This window comes from Arachis hypogaea, chromosome 20, assembly GCF_003086295.3.
Source record: "Arachis hypogaea cultivar Tifrunner chromosome 20, arahy.Tifrunner.gnm2.J5K5, whole genome shotgun sequence".
NCBI lineage: Eukaryota > Viridiplantae > Streptophyta > Magnoliopsida > Fabales > Fabaceae > Arachis > Arachis hypogaea.
This window is the reverse complement of record NC_092055.1, coordinates 19791086-19817913: the sequence shown is the minus strand read 5'-3', so window position 1 is coordinate 19817913 and position 26828 is coordinate 19791086. Positions and strand designations below refer to the sequence as shown.

Genomic DNA, 26828 nt, shown 5'->3' with positions numbered 1-26828 from the left:
GCCGTGCCGTGACAGGGTGCGTGAGCATATTATTCACTGAGAGGATAAGATGAAGCCATTGGCAAGGGTTATGCCTCCAGACGATTAGCCGTGCCGTGACAGGGCACTGGATCATTTTCCCGAGAGATGACCAAAAGTAGCCATTGACAGTGGTGATGTATCACATAAAGCCAGCCATGGAAAGGAGTAAGACTGATTGGATGAAGATAGCAGAAAAGCAGAGGTTCAGAGGAACGAAAAGCATCTCCATTCGCTTATCTGAAATTCCTACCAATGATTTACATAAGTACCTCTATCCCTATTCTATTATTCATTATTCGAAAACTCCATAATTATTTTATATCCGCCTGACTGAGATTTACAAGGTGACCATAGCTTGCTTCATACCAACAATCTCCGTGGAATTCGACCCTTACTCACGTAAGGTATTACTTGGACGACCCAGTGCACTTGCTGGTTAGTTGCATCGAAGTTGTGAACCATGGTATTGGCACCATGTTCTTGGCGCCATTGCCAGGGAAAGAAAGAGCCATGAATTTTACATAATTAAAGTGTACTCACGATTACGCGTACCAAGTTGCTCACGTTGCCAGGGATTGTTCGAGCCTGGACATCACAATTTCGTGCACCAGTTGTATAGATCGTAAATTGTACATTTCGCAGATGAAGGTACTCTTTTTCCCCCTTAGAGGTTTTTTTCCCAAAAGAAAGGGTTTTACCTAAGGAGGGTTTTAACGAGGCCGGACGCCTAAATCAAACAAACAGGATCGATTATTCATTTACCTATCTCGTTCTATTCTTCAAAAAGCAAATATTTCTAACCATACACCAGTCTAACACAAAAACAATACTGTCAAATTAACCTAACCTCGGTTAAACATTAACAAAAGTTACGAGTTCAAAACAAACACCAAACATCCAAAACTACAATCAAACTGACCACAACTCGGTCAGCACAAAAAAAAGGAGTCTTTTCATTACAAGGACAAACATGTCCGAAACAAAGAAAGCAAATCAAGACGGAGGCGCATTCTCATCATGCTCCTCCACAGTACCATCCACCACCAATTTACCATCAATCACGATCTTAGTCACGTCAAGTCGGCCACAATCAAAATCAGGAGCTAACAATGCAATCTGATTGATAGCACGATCGAAGCCTGAAGAGAACATCTCCATTCCATCTTCCTCCAACTCATGAATCTTCGAAGTCAGTTTTCCTTTAGAAATATCACTCTCCTTGATCTCAGCCTGTAGTAACCGAATCTGATCCCTTAAATGGACTACCTCCTCTTCAGATTCCTTCATCTTGGCTGTGGCATTGACAATAACATCATCTTTTTCTTTGGATGACTTCTCCAGTTCAGCAACTCTCACCTTATATGACTTTTCTAGGTCGGCAACCTTATCCACGGCCGCCTGCTGCTTAGCACCAATAAGCTCGGCAGTGCGACCAGCACACATCAAACGAGATGCGACAATCTACAGCATAAACACCAAAGTAAGAAACAGAATAGCAAAAGAAAAAAACAAAAGAGGAGCCAGAAAAGACATAAAAACAACCTGAATAAACTTTCCAAGTCCCTCCATGCCAACCCGACGTGTCATAAGCATGTCGCCAGGATACTGAGACACTTTGTCAGACAGCTCGGCAAAAGGAAACTGGTCGCTCCATAATGAATGAGGGCTGGTCCCAGGAATGAAACCGTGAAGCTTCCTCTGGCTATCAAATACAGGCTTACTGCCGCCCACAGCCTCCTGATCGGCCTCCGATATGACCTCCAAAGAATTATCAGTCTCACCCCTTTTCCTCTTATACAAACATGCTGGTTGAGCAATAGACTAAGCAGCCTGCCCACCATCCTCCTTCGGAACCCCTGAACCACCAACACTCTTCTCTTTTTTCTTTTTAAAAAATGACTAGAACCGATTAGGATCGAGATGAGGGACTCGTCCACCTACAAACACACAAGGCATATTAGGAAACTCAATAACATGAAACACAGTCAATAAAAGACAAAACTTTACCTATATAAGCTTTCAAGCCATCATTATCACCAAAATCATACAAATGCAAAAGCTCAGGGATAGACAAGCACACCCCGTCAGCAAAATAATCAATCAAGTAATCTAAAAGATAATCTTCTTCCTCACTCCACTCAGTAGCCTTAAGGACTTGAGTCGGTTCAGAACACCAATAAAGAGAGAATTTTTCGATAAGCTCATCGTCCAGGTAAAAAGGATACTCAGCTTCAACAGAATGAATCTTAACAAAAAGGGATTTGAAGTTTTTAAAAGAAGACTTGTAAAGCAGAAAAAGGGAGCGGCCAGAAAAACTGCTAAGACAAACCCACAAACCCTTACGAACCCCTTTCGACTGAAATAAGGAAAAAAATAGCGATAAGGAACACGGGAAAGATAGGAAGTCCATCAGGCACTGAAAGGCACGAAGAAATGCCCAGGAGTTTGGATGTAACTGTGAGGGCGCACAGTTAAGCTGGGTCAACACATCACACTCGAAGGCAGAGAAAGGAAAGCGAACACGCAACTCGGTTAGATAGGGCGTGTATATTTACAAGTACTGCCAGTCACCCCTCCTCTCACAGACTCTATCTTCACCGGAACAAGGAAGGAGATCAATCGACAGACCAGAGCCACCTTTCACAAACTTTAACCCATCCAATTCTCGCAATGAGTCAACACTAGTATAGGATGAAGAACGGGTCCTGACATCATCATGCACCCAATGATAGGGGGTCATCCTCCTTAACCTCAACAGCTTTCAGTTTCTCATTCTCTTTTTCTCTCGCCATTACAAGGAAAAGAAACAAGGATAATCAAGAAAAGAAAACTAACCTTTGGAAGTCATGGTAGGTTAAACAAGAAGGAAGAATTCGAAGCAGTAGAACATTAAAAAATACAGCAGAAATTATTACAACCCACTAACTTAGTGGGCAAACAAATAACATAACCACCCCAAACCTTGAAAACCCAAACGCCAAAAAAGTGGGTAATTAACGAGAGCACGATTTACAACACTTTTTCAAACTTCCCACCAATACTGCCTATGTATCTCCCATAACACTTCCTATTTTTCGCACATAAAATAAAAAAGCCCAAGTTACAAATACCCAGGCCGAGAAGAACCAAACAATATCCACAATAAGCTTGCTCGTCACCCAAGACATGGAGACAAACAAGCTTGGGGGCTATGACGTGTACCCTTTAAATCTCAGTGATCATCTTTTCACCGTAACCGACCAAATATATATCTCGGTACCAAGGGCAGACTCCAAACGTAACTTGGTCACAGTCACACGCAAGTCAGGTTCTATCTTCAGTCCGTTACTAACAACCGAAACTCACCAAGAATATCGGAACAAACCCAAAAACGTAAGCCCTCCACTCATCTATAAAAATAAAACAAACAACTCATATGAGATCAGGTCACATAACTCATTCTAGTTTTATTTCTCTTACTCTCTCATAATCCGTATTCTTACTTGAGCGTCGGAGTGCTTTTTGCATGTGCTCCTGCTGTTGTGTTTCGCAACACCGAGGCTAATTCTAAAGGCCATCTCCAAGACGACGTACAGTCCATCCTTAAGATGAGCAGTCTTGCCTGGAGCTGAACGGAACACAACTAATAGTTAACTTGGTGTCCTAATCGATTACCTGCCGTGATTGAAGTTAATAACAAGAAAATAAATCCTTATTAAAACATACTGGATAAGCAAAGCAATTAAGAATGTTTCATATAAAGGGCCTTTTATGACGGCGGTGGAATCCAGCAATAGTAGGTGTCAAGTTGATACCAAAAAAAAAAAAAAAAGGAATGACAGGTTTTTCTTTCGACAAATTTGGATTTTTTTTCATAAATAAAATAAAAATTCTAGACTATCATGTTGTTCCAAATCAATTTTGGTCATATATATGACTTATTTTATTATTTATATAAATCGCTACAAAGTGTTCAATTCTGGTATTTTATCATAAAATTTTACATCCTATCACGATTAATCAACAAACCAAAATTTATCAGTAACATATCGTTATAAGACGTTGGATTTTGGCAATTGCACATAATTCCAACATCCTACCACCATTTATATACAAGTAAATGTTCAAGATCCAAACTATACTAATATTTAAATCTCAATAATAATTTTAACAACACTTTTAATATATAAATTGCAATATACTAGAAGTTCGTGGTTAAAGTATCACTGAAATTTCTATGTTAGGATTTATTTGTTCTTCAGATAACAAAAGATGAGATTAAAGTATGGATGAAAATGAAAATTATTATCTCATTGCAAGATTTCATCTGTTCTTGAGATTAAAATGATGTTTGCGTTTAGGAACTAATATTTTAATTACAATGAATATTTGTACATTAATTGTGACAAGGTGTTGATTATTATGTACAAGTACAACTAGTAAAACCCAACATTTTGTCACGATTTGCCTGTAATTTGGGACATAGTTTTGGGTAGAATATATATAAATTCAGCCCCGATCCATCTAATTATATGTACCAAAGACTTCTAGTACATTAACACTATTTGTGGAGAGGTATTTGAATTTGAATGTTGGTTAGAGATTGTAGGATCGGTTTGGATCGTCATCATCTTATTTTATCTGGCTAAGATAAGGAAGGTATTTGAATTCAAATGTTGATTCAGGATATTGGAAGTTATTACTCCGTCTTTAAGCCGTGAAGATGGTCTAATCTTGGAATTGTCGGATTCGGTGACCGTTCTGAGGATGGATCCAAAAATCGGGTCCATAACAGGTAGTATATATATAAAGAGGAACAGATCCACACTCAATAAAAAAAGGACATTTGCTCCCACAAAAATTTTTTTTAAAAACTAATATATATATATATATATATATATATATATATATATATATATACTTATTATATATATATATATATATATACCACTTATTATATTATGTTTGTTCCAAAATAAAATATAAATAATTTTTTTGTGTTTTATGTTAAAAAAATATTTTATTAAACTTAACATATGATAATAATTATATTGTTAAATTTGATTTAGTATAAAAATAAATAAATAAACTCAAAAAATAGTGATAATTAATTTTATTATATTAGTTAATTAATTGATAATTAAATTGAAACTTAGTTTTTTAATTAAATACAATTTAAGTTATTAGTGATTTTTCAAAAGTCATTTAAGATAAAAAATATATATTATCTATATATTAATATACTGTAATTATTTTGATTAAAAAATTTATTTATACTATAAAGACTATATTAAGTATATTTGACAATTAAATATGAGAAAATAAAAAGTAAAATAATTGTTTAAGAACATATATAAAAAAATAATATTTAGTCATATTAAAAGTAAAAAGAAAACCATTATAAATTATTTTTTTGTTATTTTAAATATTATACTGTGTGAAATTATATTTTTATTATTTTAAATATTATAATAAGTGATTGTGTGTATATTTTTAGTTCTTATCAATATGTATAAATAGTTCTAATTTAAAATTTTAAATATATCTAAACTAATTTGAATTGGTCAAATGTTCAGTTTAGTCATCCGTTTAAGTAAGTGTAGCAACTCAATGCCGGCCAATTACAAACTCTTAAATAAAACTCAAATTCACGATGAATTAGTTCTTAACTTGTTGGGTATCGTGCGAAGTCAAAAAAAAATATCTATACCTAAATTTTATTATATTTTTATTCTACTACTAAATTTTTTTGAGTTCGTCACTGTATACAAATTCAGTTTGGAATCATAATTGGGTATTTATTTTAATTTATTTATTTATGTAAAAGAACCCGATGAAGGAATTAATAAAACAAGAATATGACCCAAAATACAAGAAACAGAAGGGGAAAAAATTGATATCGAAAAGGAATTATATTGTTTATTTTTTCAAGCTATACTACTTCGTGATTCAAGAAATTTTACGTAAAAATATATTATTTATTAAAAGTTTAATTATTTTGTTGGTCCTATAGTTTTGCGAAATTTTTAATTAGGTCTTTATGCTTTTTTTTTCTTTTAATTTGGTTCCTGCATGAAAATTTTTTTTCAATTAAGTCCCTCTTGACAGTAATTGATTTAATTGTATAGGGACCCAACTAAAAAAAAATTAGTACAGGGACCCAAATAAAAGGGAAAAAAATATAGGGACCTAATTAAAAAAAAATTTGTGCAAGGATTCAAGTAAAAGGAAAAAAAAATATAGAGATTTAATTAAAAATTTTGCGAAATTATAAGGACTAATAGAGTAATTAAACCTTTATTAAACTTAGTGGTAATTGTTGCCTAACTTGTGAGCTGAGACTCAAACTACTAACCGTTAGGTAGTTAGGAGGTTAGATCAATTACTAATCGTAAATATTTATCCCAAGGCAGTTAGCATAGATAGTCATTGGCTGTTATACATGTACATGGTAGAAAATATGGACGTGATCCTAACCATACTTGTTAGAGTTAGCAGAGCTAATAGCACTTGTATTTATATATAAGACACAATGAGCCTTGTAGTTAATTGAGTTTTGCCATGCACTGTATAAAGTTTATTTTCTCTTTTTCTCTTCTCTACTTCTCTCTAATTTGCACATACTCTAGCTACTCTCATCATACCTTTAACATGGTAAACGTGGATTCAAGGAGAGTAGAATGTGCATCAAGCAGAGAATTGAGAAAAAAAATACTTGATCTCTGTGTCTCAACACATCAATTGAAGAGCACAGAGTCTAGATCTTACACATTAGCGGAATCGAATAGAAATGGATGAACGATTCACCGTGAACTCAGGTTTGTCCTCTTCATCAATTAATTTGTGACAAATCACTGAAGTTTTAAACCAAATTGCTTCAATTCAAGCTCAGTTAAATCTAAATAGTACAAATTCGAGTCAAGATCCAACAAATTCTTACTTCCTTTATCCTTCAGAGAATTTTGGTATTCTTCTCACCATTGTTATTTTAGATCGAAAGAATTATAACTCATGGAGTAGGTCGATGTTATTAGCATAGAAACTAAGAACAAATTGAAGTTTATAGATGGTAGTTTACTAAAGCCAGATCAGAATGATAGTATGTTCGAAGCTTGGAAGAAATGTAACACTTATGTTATTAATTAGAATGCGAGTATCTCACAATTTGTGATGTGGATGAACATTGCTAGCAATTTGTGGAATGACTTGAAACATAGGTATTAATTTATTATCACAGTGATAGATCTAGGATATCAAAATTTCATGAAGAACTTTATGCAATTAGACAAGGAGACATGGATATTACACAATACTTCACTAAATTGAAATCGATTTGGGAAGATATTGAGAATTTCAGGACAATTTCAATTTGTAAGTGTGGACCAGAGTGTTCATGTGGCTTAGACATGGTCAAAAAATACAAAGCTGAAGATCAAGTGACATGGTTCTTGAGGGAATTAAATGATCAATACTATGGTGTGCGATCACAGATTATGCTCATGGATCTTCTCCTTGGAATCAACATAGTTTTCTCATTGCTTGAACAACAAGAAAGATAGCAACACAGCATGGAACATATCTCAATTGATAGACTCATAGTATACTCTGCATCTTCGTCAAATACTATGAACTCTGGTCAAAATAGAGGGAGAGAAAGAGGTAGAGAAGGTAGGCAACAGGCTCGAGGGAGAGGTGGTAGAGGAAGACAACAAGACAAGCTACATTGTTTACATTGTGAAAAATTATGACACACCATAGGGACATGCTATAAGAAGTATGGCCTTCCACCGCATTTAAGGAAAGGAAGTGGTGGAGAAGTTATTGTAAATGACATGGCCGCAATAGACACTGAGGGTACAACTAAAGAACAAAACATGCAGTTAGGAGAGACTAATATTTCTAATTCTAGATTTATTGCAGAGCAGAAACAAGCTTTGCCGACATTGCTCCATGGTGCGGAATTAGAATGTCCATTACTGAACTGGCAAGTGCACCAGGTCGTACCAAGTAATACCTCAGGTGAGTGAGGGTCGATCCCATGAGGATTGATGGACTGAGCAACAATAGTCGAATGACTCACTTAGTCAGGCAAGCAGAAAGTAATGTTTTGGGGTTCAAAGTATTAAACAGTAATTCAAAGAGTAAGAGCGCACACAGTGAAATTGGTGTAAAAAATACTTGAGAAGATAGTTAAGGTTTTGGAGTTATTTATTTTTTTGGATTAACAATTCTTACCAACTATTTTAATCATGCAAGATTCAATTCATGGCAAAAATCCTAATTGATTAAACCCTAATTCCTTAGTGATTTAATCTCCTCTAACCTAATCAATCGCCAATTCCTTGGTCACTTAATTTAGGATTAAAGGTTTAAGTCCAGTTCTAGTTTATTACCCACACAAATCCTAATTACCCAAAGATAAGATGATTATATGTCACGTATCACGTTAAGTCTAGATAATCAGAGAATTGTGAGAAATTACTTTCAAACTATTATTCAAGTGATTTAGCTTTTCCAAGATTCAACAAGAATTCAAGTAGAAAAAAGAGTTATCTTCCAACATACTCTAATCATAGGATGAAGAACGAAGTAATTCTTGAATATAAATCAATGCATTGATTAAAAGTAGAATGATAATAGTATTAATCTATAGAATAAACAGAGCTCCTAACCTTAACAATGGAGGTTTAGTTGCTCATGGAGAAAATAAACCCTAACAGAAAAAAGTGTAAAGTTCTGAAAAGTGCAGGAGAAGAGAAGCCTAGGCCAAGATATCTCTCCTTTTATATCTAATCCTAATAAGTGTATAATATATTTTCTAAAACCTAAAATATATTTTCTTAATTTAAAAATAAATTCTAAAACCAAATTAAATCAAACAAAATCATAAAGATCACGCTGGTGTTATTCTTTGTCAGGAGTCTGGCGCCAAACTTGAGAATTCCAAGTTTGGCGCCACTATAACCGCATCTAATAAGAGCTTTATGAGTTCCTGGCGCCAAACTTGAGCTGGATCAAGTTTGGCGCCACCAAGGCCACATCAAATGTGGCGTATTATGAATCCTAGCGCCAAACTTGGGTTGGATGAAGTTTGGCGCCAACTTGGTGGTGTTTGGTGCCATGATTCTAGAAGAAAAGTATAAACTATTATATATCGTTGGAAAGCTCTAGAAGTTAGATTTCTAATGCTGTTAGAACTGCCTCAATTGGACCTCTGTAACTCAAGTTATGCTCGTTGGAGTAAGAGGAGGTCAGGGTTGATAGCATCATCTACTTTCTTCCTTTTCTTCTACACGAACTCTGTCAAACTTGCCCGAATGCCACCTGTAATAAATCAAATTGCAAAATAACTCAAAATAGCATTCATGGTGACTTAACACCTAATCTTGATTTAATTCAATAATTTCACAAGCAAATTCACTAAGAAAAGATAAGAAAGATGATCACACATCGCAACACCAAACTTGAATTGTTGCTTGTCCTCAAGCAACCGAAAATAATATAAACCTAAGATGTGAATTTGCATGAGTTGAGTTTTTTAATTAAACTCCTGTCTATTTTCTGAGTGGGGTTAACAACACTGTGACCATGAATAGTTTTGGCATCTTACTATCCTTTGAAGGTTAGGAATGTTAATTTTATTCAGAATTAGAATCCGGATAATATTATGAATTCTCTTGATTTTTACTTCAAATTAATCCTAGAACACATCATTTTCTTGTCTTTTCTTTGGTGCTTTGCACCTTGAGCCTAGTCGTGACTCTAAATATTTTGCCTCAAGCTTTACTTGACACAGAAACACCACAAGCACTTAATTGGGGAACGCTTTGAGTTCTAATTTTTTTTCTATTGAATTTTTCCAATCAGTGGTGCTCAGAACCTTTGCCATACTCTGTATTGCACTTGGCTTTGACTCTAAGTATTCAGTCTCAAGAATTCCTTGACACAGTCACACCAGAAGCATATGGCTAGGAAACAACTCTTTTGAGCTTTTGATCATATTTAACCCTCCTCGCTATTGATGCTCAGAGCCTTGCTTTTTTTTTGCTGTTTTTTTTTTTTTTTTTGCTTCAAGGATTAATTTCTTGTTTAATTTAGAGAATTCATAATAGTTCTCTAAATTTATGTTCCTCCTACACCAACATCCTTTGATCTAAATTCAAATATGCACTGTTCATATCATGCACTCAAAATCACAGATAAACACCACCACATCTAAGCAAATAAGACTACTCTTAAATATAAATTCAATTTCTCATGCAATACATCACTTCTTTTTCTTTTTTTTTCTGTTTTAGATTCAAGCTCAGTGAGCAGTGCAGTACATGAGGCATCCTTTTAAATTAAGAACAGACAACTAAATCAAACTAAAACCTAAGAACTGAAAGTACTGCAGATCATGTAACAGAAAAAGACAAGTAACAGAAAACAGGAGATAACGAAATAAGAGTGAAAGGGAAAATAGAATAAAAGAAACTCAACCACCTTAGTTATCCTGGTGGCCATCGCATTCCTCAGGCTGTGCTCCTTTTTCAAGATGATTCACCTCCCTTTGGTGCAATTGATGATAAGATAAACAGAGAGCGCGCTCTACCACACCAAACTTAAAAGTTTGCTTGTCCCCAAGCAAAGAAAAACTGAAAATGGGGAGGGACATAAAAAACGCAAGGAGGAGTAAAAACAAAAATATTGCAAAAGAAGAAGAAAATGATATAAGGGTATGAAAATTTTAATTTTTTCTTTTTTGGGGCGCCAAACTTGAGGAACACCAAGTTTGGCGCCACCCACCCCACAAGACATTCTCTCAATGATGCATATGTGGCGCCAAACTCTAGAATTCCACGTTTGGCACCACCCTTCCAACAAAGTTCTCCAAGGAATGCGTGCATGTTGACGCCAAACTTAGATTGCCAAGTTTGGCGCCACCCCTCCAGTGGCATTTTTCTTGAAACTCTTGTTACTGGCACCAAACTTGAGATTCTCAAGTTTGGCGCCACCCTGGCAGAATGTATTCCCCTCCAAGATGGTCTGAAATCCCTTCTGATTGCACCTGTTTCCGTTTTAGACACTCTGCATGATCAAAACACACTTAAAAAGAAGAAAAACTATAAGAAAATAAAACAAACTAAATAAAATCAAAATAAATAGAAAATATAAGGATACGAATTATTGGGTTGCCTCCCAACAACCGCTTCTTTGACATCACTAGCTTGACGGTTGATTTCTTGTTAAGACGGCAGTTGATCATAGTGCATGCTTCAACTCTTCTCATCTCACTGTGAATTTTCTCCCTGAGTCCCCATGAAGTAACTCAACATGCTTAAGAAAGAGGATTCTATTTACTATATAAGTCAACACTAGATTACTAGTCAACACCACCTTCATTCCTGGGGAAAAACCTTCAGTAGGATCTTTTTATTTCTCCATCCTCTGGATACTTTCTTCTTGGGAACCTTCTCCTTGGTGGATGATGCATTTCCAACACCAAACTTAGGTTTGATTTCAGGGAAAATTTTGTTGATTGTCACCAAAGGAGGCTTGAGCTGCAGATCCTGTTGTGCATCATCAGGAGGTTCTTGATGGTTTAGATCAATAAGCTCAGCCTGCATGCACCTCTCCTCTTCACCTGATGAATGCGTATTTTTGAAGACATGAAAGGTCAATTACTCATTATGCACTCTAAGTAGTAATTCACCCTCTTCTACATCAATGAGAGCTCTCCCAGTGGCTAGGAATGGTTTTTCTATGATTATAGAGGCGTTTTCATCCTCCCCCATGTCAAGAATCACAAAATTTGCTGGGAGGAAGAACTTTCCCACTTTAACCAAGATATTCTCTACTATTTCATGTGCATGTTTCAGAGATTTATTTACCATTTATAATACTATCCTTGTTGGTTGTGCCTCTTTGATTTGCAACTTCTTCATCACAGACAAAGACATTAAATTGATGCTTGCACCTAGATTACGTAAGGCTTTGTCAAAGGTTGTGCTCCCAATGGTACATGAAATTTGAAAACACCCTGGATCTGGCATCTTCCTTGGCAATTTGCTCTGAATTATGGCACTACATTCTTTGGTCAGGACCATTGTCTCATCTCCCTTTAAAGTTCTCTTCTTGGAGAGCATCTCCTTCATGAACTTGACATAGAGAGGCATTTGCTCCAAAACCTCAGCAAAAGGGATATTGATTTTCTACTTTCTGAAGACTTTCAAGAACTTTGAGAACTGCTTGTCCTTGGTCTCCTTTTGAATCCTCTGAGAATATGGCATTTTGGGCTTGTACTCAGGTGCCTTAGACAATGCAAATATTTCTCAAGATCAACTGGAAAGGGGTTATCCAGATGCCTTGGAGGGGTGTGTGCTACATCATCCTCAGTCTTCTCTTGAGCTTTTTTTTTAACTGGTCCCTCAGTAACTTGTGCTTCCTCACCTATCACAGGTCCACTTACCAATGTGATAACATTGCAATCCTCTCTTGGATTTGAAATTGTGTTGCTAGGAAGGGTATTAGTGGTCCTCTGATCAATCTCAACAACTTTTGTGGCTATTTGGCCCATCTGAACCTCCAAGTTTCTAAGTAAAGCTCTGGTTTCCTGCATGAAACTAAGAGTACTCTTGGAGAGCTCTGCAACTATAGATTCCAAGTCAGAAGATTTTTGAGAATGAAAAAGTGCATTGTTGTTGTTGAAATAACTCTAATTGAAATTATTCTGATGGCCCTGATTGTTATTGAAGGTCTGGTGCCTCTGTGATTGGTCTCTCCACCCAAAGTTAGGGTAATTATTCCTCCACCCCTGATTAAAAGTCTTGGAATAGGGATCATTGTTGAAATTTTCCATGTAATTAACCTGTTCATGAATAAACTGGCCATATTCATAATTCTCACCTTGAGGGAAGCCGCCACTCATGTCATAAGAAGTGTCTTGAGCACTGATGGCTAAAACCTGCATTCCACTCAAGTGTTGAGTAATAACATTAATTTGTTGAGACATGGCTTTATTCTGAGCAAGAATCGCATCCATAGCATCTAACTCCATGACTCCTTTCTTCACAGAGGTCCTCTCAGAAGAATATAAATACTGGTTATTGGCAACCATCTCAATTAACTCCATGGCCTTATCAAGAGTCTTTTTCATGTGGAGTGACTTTCCTACAGAATTATCCAAAGACATTCTAGCGGTCTCAGAAATCCCATCATAAAATATTTACAACTGAATCCAGTCTGAGAACATATCAGGAGGACACTTCCTGAGTATTAACATGTACCTTTTCCAGGCTTCATAGAGAATCTCACCCTCTCTCTATCTGAAAGTCTGAACGTTCGTCCTCGGCTTAATTAGCTTCTGAGGTGGAAAGAACTTGGTTAGAAATCTATTGATCACCTTATCCCAAGTATCCAAACTCTCCTTGGGCTGAATGTCAAGCCACTGCTTAGCTCTGTTCCTTACAGAAAATAGAAAGAGAAGTAGCTTATAGACATCAGGATAGACTCCATTAGTCTTCACAGTATCACAGATTTACAGAAAATTAGAGATAAACAAGTTTGGGTCTTCCTGCGAGAGTCTGTAAAACTGGCAATTTTGCTGCACCAGAGAAATCAACTGAGGCTTTAGCTCTAAGTTGTTAGCAGTAACAGGGGGTACAACAATGCTATTCCCATAGAAATCAGGGCAAGGAGCAGTGTACGAGCCAAGTGTTCTCCAAGGTTGTGCAGACATATTAGGAGGGTTAACAACATTGGCATTAACCGCATTGTTGTTGTTGTTGAGCTCCATAATGGACTCTTCAACTTCCTTCTCAAAATTATTCCTGAGATTCTCGCCGACTTTGTAAGCTCTAGCTTGTTGCAAACGTTGCCTCAATGTCCTTTCAATCTTAGGATCAATGTCTAGAAGAGGTTCTTTGTTCCTGTTCCTGCTCATAAACAAACAGACAACAAAGAAAAAGTGGGATTCTCTACGTCAAAGTGAAGAGAATTTCTGGTGAGGTAACCTGTATTAAAAAATAAAATAAAGTAACTGAATAAATTAAACAGAAAATTCAAACAACTAATAAGCAAAAACGGGTATAAAATTCAAAATAAAAAAATAACTACGAGAAATAAAACAACTAAGGGGACACCAAACTTAATTTCAGAAATTAAGAGAAAAAATTTAATTAAAATAAAGCTAAATTTTCAAAAAATTCAAATAATAAAAACAAATACAAATTAAAAACTAAAAACACCTAATCTAAGAAATCAAACAACCAGTAGTTGTCAATCATAGTCAATCCCCGGCAACGGCGCCAAAAATTTGGTGTGGAATTATCCACAACTGAACTGACAAGTGCACCGAGTCATACCAAGTAATATTTCAGGTGAGTTAGGATCGATCCCATGAGGATTGATGGACCGAGCAACAATAGTCAAATGACTCATTTAGTCAGTGATGGAGAAAAAATGTCGGTAAAGATTTTCACAAAAATGTCGCGTTGCAAGTATAGTTCTAAACCGACAATTAAACCTCAATCAATGTTTAAATTGTTTGTCACAAACATAAACCCAATAAAATTAACCGAAGTATTTAAACCTTAGGTTGTCTCTCAAGAAATTGCAGGGAAGTGTATTTATTATTGGTTATGAAAAAGTATATTTTTGGATTTTGTAATAAGAAACAAGAAAGTAAAATGGCGAGAAAATAAATTAATAACTAGGAAAGCTCTTAGCAAGGAAAGAGAATTAGAAGTCCTATCCTTATTATCATTGTCAATTGTGATGGTAAATGTGAATTGCCTTCACTTAGTTAACCTCTAACCAATGGAGGAAGGTCAAGTTCATACAATGAACTTGAGTTCACAAGTCCTAGTCAACTCATAGTGAGAGACTAGCTTTGATGAAGTTCAAGCTAACCGGCAATCTCCAATTACCATTTAACAAAGGACTTTTGATAACTCAAGAGTCTCTAAATAATCAATCCAAGTCAAGAACATAAAAATCTAAATTAAAATCCAGCCAAGTATTTTATCAAACACTTGGAAAGCATAAAATAAGAACATAGAAAATTAACAAGGAATATTAAATCTAAACAACCAATTGCAAGCATCAATGACTAACAATTAAAGAGAGTAACAATAAACGCAGAGAACATAAATTTCATTAAAAGAAATCAAATGTAACAAGAGCTCATAAACATAAAAATGGCAAAAAGGAAAATTAACAAGAGAAGAAGATGAACTAAAGTGCTTAAACAAATAAAAGTAAAAGAAAACTAAATTAAAGGAAGATTGAAGTGAACCTAAGGAGAAATTGAAAGAAGAAACCCTAAACCTAGAGAGAGGAGAGAGCCTCTCTCTCTAGAAACCTACATCTAAAATCTAAAGTATGAATGAATGAAAAGTGAATGATTCCCCCCTTCCAGCTTCACTCTACAGCCTCTAATCAGTATTTTCGGGCCTGAAACTGGGTCCAAAGCAGCCTAGAAATCGCCTACAGCGTTTTCTGTTAATTGCAGCACGTGACGCTCGTCACGCGTACGCGTTAGCCACGCGTACGCATCGCTGGACTTTTCACTGGCCACGCGTAGGCGTCAGTCACGCGTGCGCGTCATTTGGACATTGGCTCAGTCACGCGTACGTGTCGTCCACGCGTGCGCGTCGCTACCAGGTTCTCAAATCTTCAGTTTCTTGTGTTCCTTCCACTTTTGCATGCTTCCTTTCCATCCTCTAAGACATTCCTGCCCTATAAAACCTGAAAACACTTAACAAACATATCACGGCATCGATGGTAATAAAAGAGGATTACAAATTAGCAAATTTAAGGGCAAAGAAGCATGTTTTCAACCATAGCACAAAATTATGAAGGAAAATGTAAAACATGTGAATTCTATGAATAAGTGTGAAAATAACGGATAAAATCCACTCAACTCAATATAAAATAAACCGCAAAATAGTGGTTTATCAGTCAGGCAAGTAGAAAGTGATGTTTTGGGGTTCAAAGCATTAAAACAGTAATTCAGAAAGTAAGAGCGCAAACAGTGAAATTGGTGTGAAAAGTACGTGAGAAGATAGTTAAGGTTTCAGATTTATTTATTTTTTCGGATTAACAATTCTTACCAACTACTTTAATCATGCAAGATTCAATTCATGGAAAACCCTAATTGATTAAACCCTAATTCTTTAGTGATTTAATCTCCTCTAACCTAATCAACTGTCAATTTCTTAGTCACTTAATTTAGGATTAAAGTTTAAGTCAAGTTCTAGTTTATTAGCCATACAAACCCTAATTACCCAAAGATAAGATGATTATATGTCACATATCACGTTAAATCCAGATAATAAGAGAATTGTGAGAAATTACTTTCAAGCTATTATTCAAGTGTTTTAGCTTTTCCAAGATTCAACAAGAATTCAAGTAGAAAAAGAGTTATCTTTCAATGTACTCTAATCCCTAGGATGAATAACAAAAGTACTTCTTGAATATAAATCAGTGCATCTATAAACATAACTATTATTGAATCAACACCACAACCAATTTCCTTGAGAAGATTAGTGTTGAGTTGAGAAGATAAATAATACATTGACGATGACAAACATATTCATTGGGTTAATAACCCAAGTGGGTTTGATAAAGTGTTTTAGTGTGCATGCCCAAATGAATTTTGTTGCAGCCCAAACCAAAGTAACAAAGTAATCAAGGTTGCTGAATGGACAATGATCCAATAACACAACCCATTGAATTTCAAGCAAAAGAGAAGCTACCCTAAGCTTTGATAAAGACAAGCAAGTTCTTTTCGGGCAAACACTAAAGAGAGAGAGAGAGAGTTTCACCTTCAAACTCAAACACCAAAGAAAAAGGAAAGAGAAAGTAAATCAAGAAAGCAATGTCTAATCAAGCAAATTAAAAGCATGTTAAGCTAATTTAGAGGTTAAAAGTAATTTGTTTTCATTTGCATGCAAGTTAATTTCTTCACTTCTTCTCCAACTCTCTGCACCACCATTTTGGGTAACAAGAAAAAGTGGTGGCTGAATTTTCTCTGCTATAAATAAATGGCTAACATTGTTACTTTGAGCCAAAGAAAAAATTTAAGGGTTTGGATTTGGGTTTATCACTAAGCAAGCATGTCTCGGCTACTCTGTCCTCCTCAGTCAAGCAAATAACCAGAGTCAAAATCCTTAATCTTTAGGGTTGATTGAAGAAAGAGAAGGAAAGAGGACATGTGATTCAAGGTCCGAGTAGTTGACTTTGAAGAAACCGTAAGAGTGGCACAAAACAAGGTACAAAAAGAAAAATGATTCTCATTAGAACTCAATGAGAGATAACCAAAATCTGAGTTTGTTTAAGAGCTTTCCTGTGAGAGTTCAACGTTTTGGACAGTGTTTCTACATCAAAGAAATATTCCACCAAGATGGGAAAGCTTCATCAGAGAAAGTTGAATCCGGTTCAACTTATAGCACAAAGGCTGTGAATCATCATCTCCTTCATTGTTTGCTATTTGTATTTCTTTTTTAATGTATATCTTTCTTTGTATTTTGTCTGAGGTAAAAGACAGGAAAGAAAGACATTGAAAAAAAAGCCACAAAGTGAAAAAGGTTTAGAGAAACACTTGAGAGAAAAGCCAAGAGTGATTTCAGATTTCTTTTGGTTGTTTTTCTATTTTGTGTTATGTACCTGAGAGGTATCCCTTGCAAAGTTAGATACACACTTAGTGTGTCTAGTTTAGGTAGTTACATAGCCAAATCAAATTTATGTTGAAGCTTAATGTGTCTCAGATAGGATTACGTTGAGTCCTGGAGAATTGGTGTATGTAATACTTAAAAGATAGTGAAAATTTCACCAACGTTGTGGTAGAGAGTGGATGTAGGTTTCATTACACTAGGCAACTAAACCAAGATATATATAACTGTGTCATCTTATTCCTCTTTGCTCAACTCTGTTTTTTGGTTTTTATGAGACAAAATAAAATTGTCTCCTGCATAATCCGCTGCACAGACTAAAAAGAAGCAAAGCTATTATTCCTGGTTTTAAGACTTATTTAATCAAAGTTAAAGAAGACCATAGATTCAACCTCCCTTCTCTAAGCCTTCTAGAACCTTCAATCAACAAGGGATCAAAGGCAACCCACATACTTACAAGATTTTCAGTGTATGAATATCTCTACAATCTTACCAAGCAAATATCCCGTCACACATTTTATAGCATATAATGCACTTTCATCAAATCATAGAGCCTTTTTTTACTAGCCATCTCCACTGACAAAGAACCAAGGTCCTATGAGGAAGCCGTAGCTCATGGTTGTTGGAGGGATGCCATCAAAGAAGAACTTAATGTGCTACAGCTCTTACAGACTTGGGAGATCAAAGCTCTACCTCCTGGCAAGAAAACCATAGACTATAAGTGGTTGTTTAAGCTCAAATACAACCTAGATGGCAGCATTGAACGATATAAGGCGAGGCTAGTTGCAAAAGGGTTTACTCAGATCCATGGTATTGATTATCTTAATACCTTTAGTCCTGTTTTAAAAGTTAGCACTCTTTGAATTGTACTTACATTGGTTGCGGCTAAAGGTTGGTAATAAATTTATGTCAACACAACTTTTTTTCATGGAGAATTAGATGAAGAAGTTTACATGCAAGTTTTTCCTAGGTTTAATGCATCCCCAATCATGTTTGCAAGCTAAGAAAGTCCCTTTATAGACTCAAGCAAGCGAGTGGACAATGGAATAACGAGTTAAAGTCAGTTTTGTTAGAATATAGGTACACCCAGTCAAAATCTGATCATAGTCTGTTTGCCAAATCAAAGAAGAGTGGTTTCACAGCTTTGTTGATATATGTAGATGATGTTGTTTTGGCAAGTAATGATATGAGTAAAATTGACTCGATCAAGGCCCTGCTACATGAAAAATTTTGCATCAAGGATATTGGCAACTTAAAATTTTTCTTAGAGATGGAGGTGGCATGAAGCAAAAAAGGTGTTGCACTTTACTAATGTAAGTATGCTTTGGATATATTAAAAATTTAGGACTTGAAAAGTGCAAGCCAACTTCCGCTCCCATGGACTATAGTGCTAAGTTGACAAAAGATGGGGGGGGGGATCTATTGCCTGACAATAGCAAGTATAGGAAGTTAATTGGTAAGCTTCTCTATTTAGCTAACATAAGACCAGATATTAGTTATGGCATTGGTAAGCTGAGCCAATTTCTTGAAAAGCTAACTAACCTACACCTCAAGACAGCATATAGAGTCTTGTGATACATCAAGATGGTCTTGCAACTGGTGTGTTCTTTCTATCCAATTGTGATATACTTGTATCGGGAGTTCAGTGGCTCTTATTGGACAGCATGCCTAGATTCACGAAAGTCCACATATGCATATTATTTTTACATTGGAAAATCAATTGTGTCATGAAAAAATAAAGGTTTAGACATAAAGCTCAAGAAGCCTATTAGTATTTACTGTGACAGCCAAGCAGTCATCAATATTGCTCACAATCCAATATTTCATGAGCGAATAAAATATGTAGAGGTTGATTATCATGTAGCAAGAGACAAGGTGCAAGAGAAATTCATGAGTAGGTAGCTGATCTATTCACAAAAATATTAGCTCCAAGAATATTTTTTACACTTTACAGCAAGTTAGGACTACTAGACATTTGTGCTCCTAACTTAAGGGAAGGTGTTACCTAATTTGTGAGATGAGACTCAAAAACTACTAATCGTTAGATAGTTAGGAAGCTAGATCAATTACTAATTGTAAATGTTTATCCAGATAGAAAACTAGATCAATTACTAATTGTAGATGTTTATCCCATAGTAGATAGTCATTAGCTGTTAGACATATGCATGGCACGGTAGAGAATATAGATGTTATCCTAACCATATCAGTTAGAGTTAGCAATGCTAATAGCACTTATATTTGTAATTGTAAATAAGTTAAGGCTTAATGAACCTTGAAATTAATTGAATTTTGTCATTCACTACATCAAAATCATTTTTTTTTCTTTCTCTTCTCTGCTTTTCTCTAATCTGCACACACTCTAACTACTCTCATCACACCACAAAACAATAATAAAGTTTAAATCTAGATTTTTATAATCACTTATAATAAGAGAATATATAAAATTCATCAATAAAATATAAAATTTAGATATCATAATTCAGCACATGTAAATATTACATACAAGAGATAGAGATAGCTTGATCCATAATTATAAGTTATGTCTTTTTAAGTTAAAAAAAAAAGTAAATATGACATTTCGGTATTTTGTAATATTTGACTTTATTGTCATTAAAAATTTAGGATTTGTGACATAACATCCAACAAAACAAATTATGAATAGTAAATTGCTATTTTTATTTTATAAAATTTTAAAATATTTACAAATTTATCTATTAGGGAAAATAGGATGTCTGGATATTTTCATCATATTTTGTGAGTATAAACCAATTATATTCATTTATAAATAAATTTAATAGCATTTTAAATTTTTATAAATAAAAATAATAATTGTTTTAACATCTATTATATTATGAGAAACAAGTACCTGCGTTAGAAGGAGGGAGAAATCTGTTCTTCTTTTTAATAATGATACTGTCTTTATTTTAAAATGATATTATATGCACATAATAAATTAACCATTAAATTAATTATTTATGTAAAATATATATTAAAATATAAAATATATATTAAAATAAAATAAATAATTATATATTTATACAATATATTATAGTTATTTAATAATTATTTTTTATATATATGTATGGAGTGAGGAGAACTTTCGTAAAGTTGTAGAGGTATAGGAAAATGTGTTATAAAAGGGACAAAATAAAATTTGTTTCAAGATCAAAATTTTAATCTGATAAATGTCATGGTGAAAATTTTATGGGAGCTGATAATATAAGATAGACTTCAATTAAAAATAAAGGGGTAAGTACGATTTTGGTCTCTAACGTTTTGTGTCAGAATCGAAATCGTCCCTCTTGTAATTTTCGTATTAAAATCGTCCTTAACGTTTTTATTCGTATTAAAATCGTCTTTTTTATTTTTTTGGACAAAAATACCCTCACCACTACTAACATAATTACTTCCTCCACCACTACCACCACCAACACCAACACCACCGCCACAACCTCCACCAACACCACCACCAGCGCCACCACCAACGCCACCGCCGTCTCCCTCCCCCTCCCTGCCTCCCCTCCCTCCTGTCCCCTTCCCCTTCCCCCTCCCTGCCTCCCCTCCCCCCTCACCCCCTCCCCGTTTTCCCTTCCCCTTTCCAGCACCCCCACCCCCACCCCGCGTCACCCCCCTCCCCGTCTCCCCGTCTCCCCTTCCCAGCACCCCCACCCCACCCCGCGTCACCCCCCTCCCCGTCTTCCCTTCCCAGCACCCCCACCCCCACCCCGCATCACCTCCCCCTCCCCGTCTTCCCTTCCCCCCACCCCGCGGTCAACCCCCCTCTCCGTCTCCCCTTCTCAGCACCCCCACCCCGCGTCACCCCCCTCCCCGCCTCCCCTTCCCCCCACCCCCAAACAGAAACAGAAACAGAGAAACAGAAACTCAAGTAACAAATTAACAAATTCAAGTACAAAGCCAAATGAACAGAGGAGCATGCATGAACGGCGGAGAGGCAGCGGCGGGGCGGAGAGGCAGCGGCGGGACGGCGAGACTGCGGCGGCGAGACGACGGCTTCCCTTCCCCCTTTATCGTCATCGTCATCAGAGTTTTGGAGGAGGCGGCGGCGACGACGGAGGCTCCCCGGCGCCGTCCCCCTCCCCTCCCCTCCCCCTTCGTATAAACGTGTTTTCTTCCCTCTCCCCCAAACACGCGTTTTCCTTTTTTTAAATTTTATAATTTTTATTATTGAAATAGGAATAGGGGTAGTTTAGGAATAAAACAAAAAATTTTATTAAAAAGGACGATTTTAATACGAATAAAAATGTTAAGGACGATTTTAATACGAAAATTACAAGAGGGACGATTTCGATTCTGGTACAAAACGTTAGGGACCAAAATCATACTTACCCCAAAAATAAATGAAGCAAAATACCATATTTTTGTCAAAGAGAGATGTGACGATTCTCTTATTGGTGATGGTAATAGCAGGAGAGTTAGGTCTAGAAGAAGGGTGAATGGTTTTGATTATGAAAACTTGTGAATAACAAAGCGGAGATATAGAATAGTTAAACCAATAAATGGGAGAAGAAATAAAGATGAGGATATAGAGAGAAAAAAGAGGGACAACATTATTTATGAGGTAGGTACAGTTGATGATAAGTTAGTAGTTTTGTCTCGGAGTAAAGTCATGGAAAATGATAAAGTTAATCTTCTAGATATGCAAGATTTAGAACTCAGAAATAGTGTTGATAGCTCTATCTCAATTAAATACTGAGGACGGAGGGCAGATATACAGATAAAGTGATACAAGAAATCGAATTGGGCTTGATTGGTGGCCCAAGTCAAAGAGTGGTCCAAAATGAAGTGAAACAGAATACTACAGCTCATATAGTGGATGATAAGGAGTCTATATCTGCCCCTATATCCAACAAATTTTGAAGAAGTTGTTATAAATAGAAACATCCATAATGGACAAAGTAATGACAACATGGTCAAGAAGAGTAGAGTGGATATATGTTCTAAAACTATAAATGGAGAGAAAAGAAAGTGCATATCAGCGAGACCTAAAAGAAGATTGAGAGCATATATTGTGGCTAATAAACGATTGAAGGATAAGAGAACGAAGGTGAATGGCTCTAGTAACAAGAAGAGATCTGTAAAAGAAAAATCAGCCAAAAGAAAAGCTAGACGAGTGTTCACCAGAGAGAAAAAAGAGGTTAGTTTGGTACGAGACCTTAATAGTGAAGATGAAGAGGTAGAAATGAAGCTATCAAAACTTAGAGAGCGAGAACTCAATTGAAGTTGACCTGTAGCGATGATGAAGCAGCATTAGTATATCTCAAAAAGGAACTAGATGAAACCAAGAAGATAAATGAGATTTCATCAGAACAAGAGTAAAAGGGAGAAAAACGGCGAACCGTAAGTAATAAATGTGACATCTTTTAAGGATTTTTCTCTCATGTTAAGAGAAGAGATCTTGCATAGTAAAACTATTTTATAGATGATATTAAATTATTTGGTTGGTATTTTTCTTTGTTTTGCTTAGGTATGGTGGCTAGTAAGAGTGTAAAAATCTTTAGTGATTTGTGTTTAGGGTAATTTGTGCTTTTGATTGTTTGTCATTTTTTGGTTTTGAGTTCGTTGTGAACTTCTATGGAATGCTAACCTTTTCTCTCCGTTCGGATTGAGAGTCTTACCACCCATCAAAAAAAAAATCTCTTTTATGTACATGTAATATTTTTTATTTTAAATTCCTAGGTTTCTTTTGGTCAATATAAGCTATCTATCTGTACTACCTATGTATAACTAAACTTACTGGATAATCGTATCTTTCCTAGAAGCACCCTTTTTAGACGACAGTGGAATCCAGCATTATTATTCATCTCTTTAGAACACTTATTAACATTGTTTTATATAGATCTCTTGCACAGTTGCACCTTTTGAAACACAAGTGGAATATATTATTAAGATGAGATATGGTAATATGAGTGCTAATAAATTCTAACCCAATAATAATAATACCGTACCGTCCCAACTCGCAACTTGCAAGAGTCACTTGAGGGTTGAGGCAAATCTAGCTTTTGGAGATTCTCAAGGGCCTTTTATTTAATACAATAAAATCTTTGGCACAATCACATGCATGATTCAAGATCCTAGTCCTTGGTTACTATATTCACAACTGAGATATTGGCCAGTCATTAATTATATAACTAGTCTAATTAAAGTGTTTAGATAAGATCGGTGGGATAATAATGGCATTCCCAACTTCTTTTTAGTTATTTTGTCTAATTACTTTAAGTTTTTAATTATTTGATGTAATCACTATATATATGTATCATGTCATAGCCATCTATGTCCAAATCCACACAACAATTGAAATCCAATCCAAACAAAATAAACCTTATTCTCTTGGCTATTTTCTAGTTTAAAACACACACACATTAAATTTCTTAACATGGATATGTCCAAAAATTTTTGTTCCTTATTTAAATGTGAAATAAGAATAATACAAGTCCAAAATGTTGATTCCATAAAGTCCAAGGGGAATTTATTTGCAAGATTCTATCTTCCTTCAGGGAACAACAACAAAAGGATCCAACTTAACACTAAGAAGGTTCATTCCAAATCCTTTCCCTTTTGGAATGAGTCCTTCACTCTTGATTGTTCTTGCCCCCAAGAATTCTTGGATACACTCAAGCATGAAAGCCTTGTTTTGGAGTTGAGGCAAAGCAAGAAGATTTTGGGGTCAAATCTTGTGGGAAAAGGTGAGATTCCATGGAAGGAAATTCTTGAATCATCCCCAAACATGGTGTACAAAGAGTGGGTGAAGATGGTTCCATGCAAAGAAGAAGAACCTAAAGTTGAAGTTGAGATAAAAATACAAGTGGCTAAGAGGGAAGAGGAGAAGGAGAATAATAACAAGAGCTTCAATTTCAATTGGGATGAGTGTGGATGCAAAAATGGCCATGATCATGATCATAATGCATGGTTTAGTGCAGATGATTATGATGTATTTGCACTAGGGTTGGCTTTGGAGGCTTTTTGATTTTGGATTCAAACAAATTCAATTGGTGCATAGTGCACTAGTTTTTTTTTTTTTTTTTCTGTATTTGTTTTTATTTAATTTATATTATTGCGTTGGCAGATGCCTTTTTTTTTTTTTTTGGAAGTCATGAATTTGTTGTTTTATTTTATAAAATAATACTAATAGAATTCAGTCATAAATGTTAAATTCCCCTGCCTATGGCAAAGTTTAATAATTAATATTAGTTTTTCTCTTAAAACAACATAAATTATCAGCTAATAAAAAATATTCATATATTAAAAATTAATTATGCTACATATATAATAAAAATCAACCACTAAATTAGTTATTTGTATTGAATATATATTAAAATGAGTTAAATTATATATATATATATATATATATATATATATATTATTTATACACAAAGAGGAGTGTTAGGAGACAGTAACTTTTGTGTTTTGTAACCATCAATTGACCATTAATAATCTTTTTAATGGTGTGAGATTACATCCAATGGTGAGAGATCACTCACTTTTTTTTTAATGGTTAAAGACTGGTCACAAAACACAAAGTTGCTGGCCTTTAGACTTTTCCATACAGAAATATATAATGATTAATTTGATAGATGATTTTTTTATATATACATATAATATTTTGTTAAAAAAATTCAACAGTTACATATCTAAAATCTATATTAATTAATTATTGATTGATTTTTATTGTTAAATACCACTGTCATCAAGAAAGAAGGGGCTCTAAAAGAAAAAAGGTTATCCATTATATATCATTGCTAAAGAAGAAAGATACAAGAGGCCAAGTGTTATTCGAAGACCAAAACCAAAACAATGAATATTCAAATGCTCATACGATAATAACCTTTTGTATATCATCCCCACCTTCAATTCATTTGGTACAGAAATTTAGCTTTTACCTACCAATCTTTTCAAAATTTATGAATAATTGTAAATTCTCTAAAAAAATAATTCTATCTAATTAAAACTTAAATCAAACCTAAAAGCACACAAAAGACAGCTAAAAAAGAACAATGTAATTGCTAGGACAGCTGTAGATAAAACTAAACTTTTTTTTAACAGGTTATTATGATTTGTGTCAAAATCTTTAAAGATAATTAAAAATACTACACAACCAAATTTTGTATTGAGTAAAGTCCAATCAAATTATGATAGGGTATGCGTCTTTTTTTTTTCATTTTTTTTTATTTAAATTTTTTTCTCTTTCTCCATCATTATTGTTATTATTATTGTTATCATCCTCATAGATTTTTATTTTCATACGTAAATGTCATTGTTTCATTCTCTTCCAAATTTTTATACTTATTCTACTTAATTTCACTGTATTAACATATTTTTTCACTTATTATTTTTTTATCAAAATTTTTAAATTTGTAACTCAAGTCTTTATAAAATTAGTTATTAGTTCTAGCATATCAATTAATTTAATAATAACAAAAGTAACATAAGACTTTTTGGTGAATAATACAAAATTTTATTAAAAATGATACAAGAATTTTTTATAAATAATAATTTTTTTTTAAAAAATCACACATCTAAAATCATAAGTCATTTAACTAACAAATATATTCAAATGTGTTTTGAAATAAAAAATCACATCAATTATTACAAATGACACATAAATAGTTAAATATCGATCTTATATATGAATTTAATACCGCTCAATTAGTTCAATGATAAGAAAAACACATCATTTAATTAAAAATGACACAAAATTTTTGGTGAATGATATAGAAATTTTTGATAAATGACCAAGAAGTCTTTAAATGACCACAAGATAAAAAAATTTTTGATAATTTTTAATTGGTTAAGAAATTTCATATGTCACCGTTAAAATTTTGTTTATATCATGATTAAGAAATTTCAGTATTATTTTTGTTTCTGATAACTTTTAATTGGTTAAGAAATTTTCAAGGTCACAGTTAAAAAATTATTCTTGTGACAAAATTAAAAAATTTCTATGTCACAATTAAAAAATTTTAGTACTATTTTTTTAATAAATTTTGTAGAATTTAAAACTCTTTTTCTTTCTTCTCTTTTTTTTTTCTTCTTTCACCCTCTCTTAACAAAAACTTGTGTCATTATTTAAAATTTTTGTGTCAAAATTAAAAAATTTTCTATGTCACTATTAAAAGATTTTGATACTATTTTGCTGATAAATTTTACATAATTTAA

The 26828-nt window shown here is 34.5% G+C and overlaps 1 protein-coding gene across 1 annotated transcript; it reads left to right on the top strand.

Moving 5' to 3' along the window:
* Positions 1–23937: 23937 nt before the first annotated feature.
* LOC112783807 (uncharacterized) lies at positions 23938–24818 on the top strand. Its single transcript, XM_025826880.3, has one exon. It carries the CDS (start codon positions 24049–24051, stop codon positions 24637–24639), a length of 591 nt encoding a protein of 196 aa, XP_025682665.1. The 5' UTR covers positions 23938–24048; the 3' UTR covers positions 24640–24818.
* The last annotated feature ends 2010 nt before the right edge of the window (positions 24819–26828 follow it).